This window comes from Schistocerca serialis, chromosome 11 (genome assembly GCF_023864345.2).
Source record: "Schistocerca serialis cubense isolate TAMUIC-IGC-003099 chromosome 11, iqSchSeri2.2, whole genome shotgun sequence".
NCBI lineage: Eukaryota > Metazoa > Arthropoda > Insecta > Orthoptera > Acrididae > Schistocerca > Schistocerca serialis.
The window spans coordinates 74,268,590-74,281,852 of NC_064648.1; the positions used below are offsets into that span (position 1 = coordinate 74,268,590).

At 40.3% G+C, this 13,263-nt stretch overlaps 2 protein-coding genes across 6 annotated transcripts in view; one reads left to right on the forward strand and one right to left on the reverse strand.

Annotated features, from left to right (window-relative positions):
• Positions 1-4,473, forward strand: part of LOC126427267 (zinc finger protein 492-like) — a 603,844-nt gene extending 599,371 nt beyond the window's left edge. The window contains exon 9 of the mRNA XM_050089523.1: positions 4,397-4,473. Coding sequence (XP_049945480.1) covers positions 4,397-4,415 — 19 coding nt within the window. The 3' untranslated portion in view covers positions 4,416-4,473. The remainder of the gene's footprint in view (positions 1-4,396) is intronic.
• LOC126427269 (zinc finger protein 418-like) overlaps positions 1-13,263 on the reverse strand; it is a 540,743-nt gene that overhangs the window by 397,742 nt on the left and 129,738 nt on the right. The window lies entirely within an intron of this gene.

The following is a 13,263-nucleotide window of genomic DNA, read 5'->3' on the forward strand; positions in this document are numbered from 1 at the left end:
GGCTCAATTTTGGCTGGCGCATTGTATTGCAGGAAAGTGAACAAATAACTTCAAATTGAGCTGAAAAGGTACTAATTCCCGTAGGAACTGAAGCAAATATAGAAAGCGATATTTCTATTAAGACGAGAGTAAACTTTTTAAGGTTGGTTATAGCTACTTGGAAATTTGAAAATGGAGTTAATTTATGAAAAATGTAGGTAATATGTACGTTCCTTAATGGAAAATTATATGTCTGCTACAGTACCTAAATCACAAACTTTGATTTACAACAAGTTAGATTATGCATAGGACAAGCAGCTTCTGAAAATTCTCAAAAATGCGCATTTATTTGCTACGATATACGGTGAAATTTGGGGTGATCTATTCTTTGGCAGTAACTGTGAATAACAAATATTGATTTTCTACGAAATAAGTTATCCAAAAACACTCTTAACTGGTAACTTGCGAAAATATAGTTTTGTAAGCGACGGAAATTTCTCACAAGTGAAGTATTTCTCAAGTAATTATACAGTGCAATTAGAGAAAGATTGTTTTCAAGGGGATAGGCCTACTCTTCTCAAAATTCTTATTAGAGCAAAATTGAGTTTAAGCCTAGAATTAACAATAACAGTAGGCGTTCATTGTGACACTCGTGAATGTTCGAATTTCACAATAGACCAAAATTCAAACGGATATTAATACAATCAATAATAGATTATGCTTAACTGACGTGATCAGTAAAATATGTGAATCTAGAATTTCAACTCGGCACTTCAGTCTCACACAAAGGAAAATTCCGTCGTCTATTTTTACATATAAACAAACTTGATAACTGCACAGGTTTTTAAGTTATCTGTTTCTGTGCCAACTTCTACCCTAGCGTGCTACAGAAGAACACTGCAGCATGTGCTAATCAGTCGAAATATAGAAAAATGAGCAGCACCAGCAAAGCTTATTCCAGGAGTTTCAAGACCAGCACAGAGGAGAAAACCTCTGGTGTGTGTGTGTGTGTGTGTGTGTGTGTGTGTGTGTAAGCAATTTTCATTAATCATTTGAAGTTTGACTTCACTGGCCTGTGTGAGATACCAGTGTAAGACATACTTTTATCTTATGATCATAAAATTCATTATACTCATCTTAACATCTGTAACACAAATCGTTAATTTTTTTTACTATTAAAAACAGTCTTGATCACGATTTATTTATCAAGGTGACTGGTTTCGACCACTACTGTGATCATCTTCAGACCAACAAGTTGTATACAAATCTTTAATTAGAGGGCTACATACATTAAAGAAAATACAGAAAGTTATAAAGCTATAAAACGATGAATTACCATTGAGTAGGAACCTCTTTCTGTTGGAGAATCACTACTGGAGAAACCAATGCACGTATTACTATATATAAAGGTGGCATCGTTTTATAGCTTTATAACTTTATGTATTTTCTTTAATGTATGTAGCCCTCTAATTAAAGCTTTGTATGCAACTAGTAGGTCTGAAGATGACCACAATAGTGGTTGAAACCAGTCACCTTGATAAATAAATCGTGATCAAAACTGTTTTTAATAGTAAATATTTGTAAGACATTGATCACTGCCTCTCCCATAAAGTATTCAAAAGTAATTAATTTATTGCCAAGTCAGCTATTGGGAGATTGCAAGATGTTTAGAGGGTTATGCACTAAAATAATGAAACTTAATTTCAAAATTTCTTTTAACAAACAATGCCTAATGAATCATGTGATTCCTAATTATGTAACAATTAGTTTTAATACCAGATGAAACACAGAAAAATTTTTATGACAGAAGAGTAGCATTCTATGGATTAGATCTGAAATTAAAATTGCATATATAGAAAAAGATGCATTAAATATTGGAATGTACAATTTACATTTAAAAATTAGCAGTCAGTTGTCACCATTGATATTTTCACACTTACTTAACTTTACAGATGACAAAATTAATGCAGTACGAGAAATTCTTCTTAATAAGCATAATAAGAAAATTGCAGCCCTTGTTAGTCACCAAAATGTGTGTTCGTAAGGTGTTTCACCAAATGCACATAACTTTTATCCAAGAGTAAGCAATCTAACCAAAATTACTTTTACTCCTGCAGGGACAACACTTTTAAACAAAGGCCTAAAATATAATTAAGCTCCAGAATTGAGCAATGCAAATGTTAAACTTGTGATTGCTGACGTAAAGGTTGCTGCAAAACATGCACAATTTAGTAGGTCTGAAATATATGCACGTAAAACTAAAAATGTCGTTACTAATGAAAAAGATAAAAATAAACATAATAATGAATTAAAACTTGTAAAACAAATGAACCGGAAGTTAATAAGTAATAAAGCTATTGAAATCAGGGCAGATAAAGGAAATACTCTTGTCATTGTTAGTGAAGATGATTATGTTTTTAAGACTTTACAGTTTTTTGATGCTAATGGAATAACTGATGTTAATAAAGAACCAACTTCAAGATTTCAAACAAATGTTAAAATGCTGATTGATGATAGTGACTCTTTACTTTCACCTAAAGATAAAATAACACTTAAAGTTATGAACCCCACCTTACCTAAGTTGAGATCACAAATCAAATTACACAAATCAAATTTACCAATTCGTCCAGTTGTTAATAATACCAACAGTCCCCCTTATAACCTAAACAAAAAGCTTAATCAAATCTTAAAATCCTTTTACATTATGAAGAAAATTATAGTATTAAAAACAGTTTTGAATTAACAAAATTAGTTTATGATGTGGATATTCCAAAAAACGCAAGGTTTGCATCGTTGGACATCACAAATCTTTACACGAATATACCTATTCCAGATACTATATTAACTTAACGTATCACAAAATCGTGAGCCCCAAAGAAATAGTAAAATTCATTGAACTGTTAAGAATTACTCTAGATTTTAATTATTTTTCATATAATAATAAAATATATATATGGGAAGATGGACTTGCAATGGGGAATTCACTGGCTAGCACTATAGCAGATATCTTCGTCAATTATGTTGAAATTCAATTTTTCAAAAATAATCCAGAAATAACAAATAAAATTATATACTACAAAAGATGCGTTGACGATACATTGCTATTATATAACTGTTCTAAGGAAGAAATTGATGCTTTCGCTAACAACTTAAATACTTTACACCCAAAACTTGTATTTGCAGTAGAACACGAAAGTAACAATAGTATTAATTTACTGGACCTCACAATTACAAACAAAAATGGAAAACATAATATTTCTATTTTTAGAAAACCCACGTCAACCGACATAATAAATGCTACATCATGCCATCCATTATGATACAAAATAGCATTTTTTAAAACTATGATACATAGGATACTGAAATTACCTCTTCAACCTGATGCAATCCAGAAGGAAATTGGTACATTAAAACAGATAGCAGTCGCTAACAATTATAATTCACATCAGGTTGATCTGTTGTATAAAAAATTACAAGAAACAAATGATGCTGTTATAAATTTCAAGAAGAGATTTACAGAAATGACACACATGGGACCTATTTCAGATAAAATAGATAAATTAAGAACACAAGCGTGACAATAGCATTTAAAACTAATAACCCCCTGCAGAGGAAACTGAAACACAATTGAGGACTCATATATATATACCAAAAGTCAGGCGTTTACAAAATAATATGTAATGACTGTGACAAACAGTGTATTGGCCAAACTGGCTGTAACTTTCTAACACGTTTCAAAGAACATACTACTGGTACTGCACATACCAAATCAATATTTGGTCAACACCTTGATGGATACAATCACTCTGAGGGTTGCATTTCTAACAATTTTAGAATATTAAATACTGTGCCAAAAGGGCCACTGCTAAATACTTTAGAAGAAATTGAAATATTTTCACTTCACAAAAGTAATCCATTATCTGTTTTAAACGAACAACTTTGGTTCAAAGACAAACATTTCTTTGAGCTTTTCGATGATCTGCTTTAGACTGTTTACTCTTCTGTCATTCGTTTTTTAAGATTATTAAGACTTTTAGGAAATATTTTATCTTTACATTGTAATTTTATTTCACCGAACATAATTTTATGACTGATGATCTGTTTTAGAATTTTTGCTTATATGCTTTTAGACTGTATATTGCTAATTCACATCCTTTTATTTTTGGCACTATGGCTCATAATATTATAATTTTAAATTCCTTCCATTTTCATTATTTTTATTTGTTTATAAGACTGGCATATAACTTAATGAATAGCAATGCCTATTAAAAATTGTCACATGTAATTTACATACCAACTTCATTGACAATATTTCATATACATGGACAACAAATTCGTATCGTATTTGTGCAGCATGTAGTATAAATGTCAGTTAAAAATTATTGCAGCCTACTCATTGAAAATTATTTCAATAAAGACATGTTGCTGCTCGATAATACATCGTTTGACGTGACAGTCTTCGCCATTCCACTTTCGCAACAACTTCGTTGGAAAGAAGCCTGCTGCCACATCTTTGCACTGGCATTTGTCCTCACCATGGCAACCACTAGCTCGCCTATCGACTTTACAACAACTTCAGTGGAAAGAAGCCTGCTACCTCATCTTTGGAACGGCGTCCAACTTCACCATGGCAACCAGTGGTTCCAAATGGTTCACTAACAGGCCTTGAGAGGGCAACCCATGTACTGCCAAACCGAAGTTCATTTATCCTACATGTTTAAATATTTTTAACGCTTCTTAATTGACAATTGCTGTTTAATAAGCTAAGTTTAGTGTGTATTTATTTTTAATTCTTGTCAATATTCTTTTCATTACGAAATTTTATGTTGTATTTCGACTTATAACTCAATGCTTAGTAATGACATCATGTTGTCAGAAGGGGGCGGAGCCTCCATTATATATAGTAAAACGTGCACTGGTTTCTCCAGTAGTGTTTCTCCAACAGAAAGAGTTTCCTACTCAATGGTAATTCATGGTTTTATAGCTTTATAACTTTATGTATTTTTTTAATGTATGTAGCCCTCTAATTAAAGATTTGTATACAACTTGTAGGTCTGAAGATGACCACAGTAGTGGTCGAAACTGGTCACCTTGATAAATAAATCGTGATCAAGACTGTTTTTAATAGTAAATATTTGTAAGACATTGATTACTGCGTCTCCCATAATGTATTCAAAAGTAAATAATTCGATAAGATTTTAAAAACTTTCATTATTGTCATCAGTGTCATAATCGTCATAAATCTCTTATGGCAACATAAATTTGTATTAAAGCTTAAAAACATCGTCAACATAAAACTTTCAGTGCACATCCAATTCCTCCCAATCCACAATACTCACTGTAAGAGTGACAAGAAACAGTGCGTAAATTATATATTTTCAACTCTGTCATGCTGCTGATTATCAGGTGTGCAATACTACTTCAGAATTTGCCCACTTACTGTCAAATGTATTTAGCCTCAATGTACACTACTGGCCATTAAAATTTCTACACCACGAAGATGACGTTCTACAGACGCGAAATTTAACCGACAGGAAGAAGATGCTGTGATATGCAAATGATTAGCTTTTCAGAGCGTTTGCACAATGTTGGCACTGGTAGCGAAACCTGCAACGTGCTGACATGAGGAAAGTTTCCAACCGATTTCTCATACACAGACAGGAGTTGACCGGCTCTGTCTGCTGAAACGTTGTTGTGATGTCTCGTGTAAGGAGGAGAACTGCGTACCATCACGTTTCCGACTGTGATAAAGATCGGATTGTAGCCTACCGCGATTGCAGTTTATCGTATCGCGACATTGCTGTTCGCGTTGGTCGAGGTCCAATGACTGTTAGCAGAATATGGAATCGGTGGGTTCAGCAGGGTAATACCGAACGCCGTGCCGGATTCCAACGGCCTCGTATCACTAGCAGTCAAGATGACAGGCATCTTATCCACTTGACTCTAACGGATTGTGCAGCCACGTCTCAATCCCTGATTCAACAGATGGGGACGTTTGCAAGACTACAAGCATCTGCACTAACAGTTCGACGACATTTGCAGCAGCATGGACTATCAGCTCAGAGACCATGGCTGCGCTTACCCTTGACGCTGCCTCACAGACAGGAGTGCCTGCGATGGTGTACTCAACGATGAACCGGGGTACACGTTTGGCAAAACGTCATTTTTTCGGATGAATCCAGGTTCTGTTTACAGCATTATGATGTTCGCATCTGTGTTTGGCGACATCGTGATGAACGCAGATATTGGAAGTGTGTATTCACCATCGCCATACTCACGTACCACCTGGCGTGATGATATGGGGTGCCATTGCTTACATGTCTCGGTCACCTCTTGTTCGCATTGACGGCACTTTGAACAGTGGACGTTACATTTCAGATGTGTTACGACCCGTGGCTCTACCCTTCATTCGATCACTGCGAAACCCTACATTTCAGCAGGATAATGCACGACCGCATGTTGTAGGTCCTGTACGGGCCTTTCTGGATACAGAAAATGTTCGACTGCTGCCCTGGCCAGCACATTCTCCAGATCTCTCACCAATTGGAAACGTCTGTTCAATGATGGGAGAGCAGCTGGCTCGTCACAATACGCCAGTCACTACTCTTGATGAACTGTGGTATCGTGTTGAAGCTTAATGGGCAGCCATCCAAGCTCTGTTTGACTCAATGCCCAGGCGTATCAAGGCCGTTATCACGGCCAGAGGTGGTTGTTCTGGGTACTGATTTCTGAGGATCTATGCACCCTAATTGCATGAAAATGTAATCACATGTCAGTTCTAGTATAATATATTTGTCCAATGAATACCCGTTTATCATCTGCATTTCTTCTTGATGTAGCAATTTTAATGCCCAGTAGTGTAATTGGGCCGTGGCTGGTTCATCTTATGCCTTGCATTAAACCTTGTTTGCTATTCTGTGCTCAGTGTCCTGCAGTTATCACAATCATGCTGCTATCCTCTCTCTCTGCAAGTGGCAGCAGCAGCGTGTATCGATATTTACACCCTTGTAGTATCTTTGGCCTCACGCTTATAGTTTAAGGCTGTGCCAAGCGTGCCGTTGGTTGGTTTGCGTGGAGCAGCGAGGAAGTCTCTGTGGTGCGTGCCTGGCCGGGCCTGCTGGTGCAGTCTACATGCAGTCGGAATGTGATGGGCAGTTCCCATTGATACGGGGTCCGTGGTTCACCGATCCCAGACACGAAAGTTGAGTCTTTACTTAATCTACCAGCCATCCTCACCTGTTCACATTGTGTCTTTGATGTCGTAGTGGGCTGTTGGGACATTACTGCAATCAACAACGTGTGTTTTCAAGTTGGCGAAATTCTAGCCGCCCTCCTGTGTAGTTTAACTTAAATCGATTATTTTCGAATTGAAGTGCACCAGCAGAATCTTCTACCTTGTGGCCGATAACGCCCCTGTTACCTGCCCTGGCTGTTGATGTAAACTCAGGCAGTGTATTTTCCTCGTCGTGTTGTGGCTGTCCAGCATGGCGTGTAGTTTGGCAGTTGAAGATGTAATTTGTTGCGGGCGCCGATACCTTCTGCGTGTTCCATTGAACTCCCCATTGTGTGCTGGTCGGGTGGAGCGGAAGTTATCCTTTCGCTAGGTCCATTGACTGCCTGTCAGTTGGGTTGCCGTCGGATTGAGAATTGTTGGGCCGACTGACTGTCTCACGTAAGTTGGCATTAGTGTTTGAGTTCCAGCCCGACCCCTGGAAACTTCTGAGCGCCGTTTGATGTGCTATTTTTTCTTATTTATCCTTGGTGTTTGTTTATGTATGGCTTCTAGCCGACTTTAAAGTTGTTTTGCCCTTAAGGGGTGATATTGTTTGGGCCTTGAGCGTAATTTAGAGAAAAGTTTTGAGATAAGGCCGTCTGCCTTTTAAATTCAAATTTCTGTTTTTGAGTCTTAAGTTCTTGGCCTACAGCCGATTGTTTGCTGTTAAGGCATGAGATTGTTTTGATCTTCTGCTTAATTTAGAGAAATGTTTTAAGCTGAGGCCTTCTGCTTTTTAATATTCAAATTCTTGTTTTTGAGTCTTAAGTGGTTGGTCTTCAGCCGGTTTTAAATTAAAGTTGTTTTGCCCTTGAGAAGTGAGATTGAATGGCGCATTTAACTGGGAATTTAGTTCTAAAATTAATGTTGGCCTGCTCTGTTTTTAATGTTTCCTTTACTCTTGTAATGTTTGTAAAATGAATAAAGTAGTATGTTCGGGTGCAACTGACAGCGACTCGTTTTGGCCCCTCTCCACAAATTAAACTATCTGTCCTCTACTGCGGGCATAGCGGGGGATCTCACTGGTAGCAGAGCATGATTTCGCTTGTGTTTGCTATTCCAGTTGCTGTCAGTCTCACTCTTGTTATGTTTTTGTGTTCTGTGGCACGATATTGTTTTGGCTGTTACGTGTTTCAGGTGTTTATCGTAATGGCAGTCAGACAGTGTCTGGGGATTCGCGTGCTCAGAAAGGACCACCTTGTTTACGAGTAGGCAATAAGGCGCCAACCGATTGAGGGCCGTGTTCCGGAGTTAGTAGCCCGTTTGCGTACTGCCGTTCTTCATCCGGTTGACGTCACGTCAGCGGTGGTGGGTGAGACAGGAGCAGCAACTGAATTTTTGTTTGAGGCTGTTAGAGGCTTTGAGCAAACTATTTGTGTTTTGGAGGTAACCCAACCTAGTGACAGTTATCTGGAACGAGGGGTGCAGGCACGGTTAATGCATTTAACTAATCAGATAGCGGATTTAGGCACGTTAGCTTCGGAAGATCATGATCGGAAATTAACCGTTGGGTTGGGAACTTTGATGAGCACATTACAGGTTAAGCTTGCGTCTTTGGAGTTGGATGGGAGGAGGATTGAAGATCGGGATTTGCGCTTTCAGGGAGAGGGTGAGATCCAGCCCGGTGGGGTACTGTTGCATCCTCTCTTACGTTAGCTGCTGTATTTGCCAAGTTGCCTAATCCTCTGGCCTATTTCTTCTGAGATATTACTGAATTGATTGTGGAGCGACTTGATGAAGCGGAAAAATTATTATTGTTATTGGTTCGTTTAGAATAACAAACGGCTGCCTTTTGCATTTCACACCAAGTAATTTTGGCATCGTTGTACCCGTTAGCTAGAGGTGAGTTGCAGAAACTCCTCTCGCGAGCCATGGCGAAAGGGTTTTCCCTGCAGCAAGTAATGGAGCTGGTGATTAGGCAAAGGTTGACCACCGGAGTTCGTGAACAGTTAGAGTGTCGTTACATTTGGGAAGTACATGGTGTGAGGAGCTGTTACATCAGCCTCTTTGACATTGTTAATAGAATTACCTGAACAAGAGTTGGTCTCTGTTGTTCTTAGGGGAATGCGCGCGGCGGATTAGTCGCATTTTGTCTTCCACAAGCAGCTTTCAACCAGGGAAGAGCTGCGTGACTTGGTGGTAACAGCATCTGCAATACCACTTGGTAACAATGTACGTCACAAGGTTAAGGGGCAGGTCGTCAGCTCTGATTCCAGAGTATCTACATCCACTGAAGCTATCAGAAGGGAACGCTGGCGTTGTTTCAGGTGCGGCAGTATGGCGCATTTGGTGTGCTCTTGTGTTCATCCTCGTGCATCCATAGCCAATAGATGACGCCGGGCTGGGCTGCGAACTCTGGATCGAGCATTCAGACCTTGGTGTACTTATGTACGTTTGTTCTCGGATAGGTGGAGAGCCGATTTGTGCTCTTTTGGATTCTGGTAGTTCCTTTTCATTATTGAGCTTTGAGTGGTTTTCGGAATTTGGGCATCTTACGAAACTTCGGTCAGTCGCTTCGCTGATGCAGAGATGTTGGGTGGCCAGTGGCCAAGTGTTGCCTCTACATGATTAGTTCCGGGAGAGTATATCGGTCGGCGATTTTTCCTGGCCTATGTCTTTAGCCTTGGTTAAGGAACTGCCAGTTGATCTAATTTTGAGATGTGATTTCATCAATAAAACTGGGTTGGTCTTGGATTGTTCTGGGCACACCTTTTCCTTTAAGTTTGCTCCTGAGGAGAAGTTTAGCCTTTGCGAATGCGCTAAACCTATTGTGCATCGTACTGTTAGCGCATTGGCTTTTGAGGTTGTAGCTAATGAGTTTGATCCGGCCCATCTATTGCCCCATCAGGCTTTTCAGTTACGCAATTTGTTGCACAGTTTTCGCCACGTCCTGAGTGATAACTTGGGTGTTACTAACGTTGTTGATTATCATATCCGTCTGTCCGACAATATTACGGTTTGGCAGTACCTATATCGCCTCTCACCCTCTAAGTTGAAGATACTCAAGGCTGAAATATCTCAGATGCTCCAACAGGGAGTGATTAGGCCTACTACATCTGCTTATGTTTCCCCAATATCCCTTGTGCCTAAAGATCAGGGGCGCGATTTCAGACCTGTGGTTGACTACCGCCATTTAAATGCTAAGGTTGTCGTTAAATCGGTACCCTACCTCATCAGAATAATTCTTTTACTTGGTTTGCCGGCGCTAATTGGTTTACAGCCCGTGATTTGAATCAGGCTTATTATTAGATTCCCTTGGCTGAAGCCGGCAGGAGTGGCCGAGTGGTTCTAGGCGCTACAGTCTGGAGCCGCGCGACCGCTACGATCGCAGGTTCGAATCCTGCGTCGGGCATGGATGTGTGTGATGTCCTTATGTTAGTTAGGTTTAACTAGTTCTAAGTTATAGGGGACTGATGACCTCAGAAGTTAAGTCCCATAGTGCTCAGAGCCATTTGAACCAACCTTGGCTGAAGAATGTAAATACGTTACCGCATTTTCTACTGATTGGAAGTTGTTTGAGTTTAACAGATTTCCTTTTGGGCTAGCCACTGGTGCGGCTGTGCTTACTCGTTTGCTTGATAATAACCTTGGCATCTTGAAGTTAGTTTATGTTTATAATTATTTGGATAACTTAGTTATCTCTAGACGTTCGTTTCAGGACCATTTGGAACATATACAGCAAGTTAAGATTACAGGGAGCCGGACTGACCGTTAAGCCTACTAAGATGACGCTAGCCAAGCAGCAGGTATCTTTCTTAGGTCATATAGTCTCGAGTCACAGTATTCGCATTGACCAAGAGCGAACTAAAGCCTTACGGGCTTTGCCTCCGGCTACCGACAAGCGGTGAATTGCTAAATTCATAGGCATGGCGAACTACTTTAAGCGTATCGTTCCCAATTTTTCTCAGTTGGCAGCACCCTTAAATCAGTTACGCCAGAAGGGCGCGCGTTTTGAATGGGGACCCGCCCAGGAGGCTGCCTGTGAGCACATTAAGGCAGCAATAACCAGTCCTCCGGTTCTTGGAGTACCCGATTTTAATAAATGGTTTGTTATTCAAATTGATGCTTGTAATGCTGGTATGTCAGCCGTTCTCCTCCAGGAGTTTGAGGGGCAGAGACAGCCATTAGCCTATGTGTCTCATGGGTTAACTGATGCTGAACTTAAGTACTCTACGAGTGCGAGGCTTTGGCCGTTTTATTTGCATTAGAGAAGTAGCGCTTCTACCTTGAACATCGGGCTTTCCAGTTAGAAACCGACAATTGGGCTTTGATCTGGGTGTTGGCTAGGCCACGAAAAACTGGCCACATTGCCAGGTGGGCAGTGAGTATTTCAGCATTTCAGTTTGAAATTAAACATGTGAGAGGCTCTGAAAATATTCTCACAGATGTCTTCAACTGGATGTTCGCCGAAACTACACCTAGTAAGGGAAACCAGCAGGTGGAGGGAGACAGTCTTAATTGTATGGTGTTGGGTGAAATTCCCCTTTTGTTTGATGATATTGCTGAGCATCAGGCTCAGGACTCTGTTTGCGCCCCGATTAAGCAACGTGTGTTGGCAGGAGAGATGTCGGATGAGTATGTTGTTAAGAGTGGTATTCTCTGTAAGAGGGTGGGCGATGCTAAGGAGTGCAAGATCTGTTTGCTTGTAGCTTTGGTGCTCCTGGTTTTTCGTTATTTTCGTGATTCGCTGATGGGTGGCCACTTAGGTACATATAAGATTCTCCAAAAAATCAAGGAGCGTGTAACTTGGTCCTCCATGGACTGGGATGTAAGAGAGATGATATCCTAATGTCGCTTGTGTAATGTAGCCAAACCCAAGAATGTTCTTCAACTGGGTTAGTCGAGTTCTGAACGAGAGTCCTGTCCGACGCGCAAGCTCTACATTGATTATTTAGGACCTTTACCTCGTACTAAGAAGGGTCATCGATATGTGCTAATTATTATCGATGCTTTCTCCAGATTTATTGGCTCCTTCCGAGCCGTAACGTTACCGCTGCCAACACTATTTCTCATTTAACTAATGTCTTCAGTGTTTTTGGCCCACCTAAGCAGCGTGTTAGCGATAATGCTCCTGCTTTTCTTTCGGCTCCTTTCAGGGCCTTCTGTTTTCAGAACGTTGTCAAACATATCACGACCACCCTGTTTTATCCCCTGGGGTCCTTTGTGGAGAGAGTTAACCGAAGTCTTAAGTCCGCTTTGATAATTATCATCAGAAAACCCCTAGTCAATGGAAATCCAGTCTTCCTTGGCTTAGTTTTGCCTTTAATACCGCCAGTCATGAAGCTTTGAGAGCTACGTCCACCTCCTTTATTCTTTCCTATCCCATTAATTCCCCTCTTTCGAACTTGTGGGGTATTCAAGATCTTATTCCAGCGGATATTAGTCCTCAAGTTATCAAGGAAAACTGGAACCAGGTCAGACGTAATATACTCAGGGCCCATAATAAACAAGCTGAGCGTTATAATCGTAATTGAGAAACCTTTAAGGGGAGGCCAGGGGATCAAGTCTATGTCTGAAATTTCCTGGGGAGGCAGGTGCTTGGCGGGAATGTTAGCAAATTTACTCCCCATTTTCTGGGGCGTTGCACCATCGTACGTACCTTAGGCCTGATAAATCTGTTGATCAAGGACAACTGTTCAGGTAAGCAGTATAGGGTTCACCTTAGCCAAGAAGTTCAGATAGCTCAGGGGTTGAGTCACCCCCTACCTGTGTTGAGTTTAAGGGGGGGAGGTTGAGCTATAGCTGGCTTGTCTTATGCCTTGCATTAGACATTGGTTGCTATTCTGTGTTTAGTGTCCCACAGTTATCACGATTATGCTTGTTATACTCTGTCTCTGTGAGTGGCACCAGTAGCGTGTATCGATATTCGCATCTTTGTACTATCTTTGGCCTCACGCTTCTAGTTTCTGGCTGTGCTGTGCAGGCAGTTGGTTGGTTGGCGTGCAGCAGCGAGGAAGTCTCCGAGGCACGTGTCTGGATAGGCCCGCTCCCGGCGTCCACGCGCAGTCAGA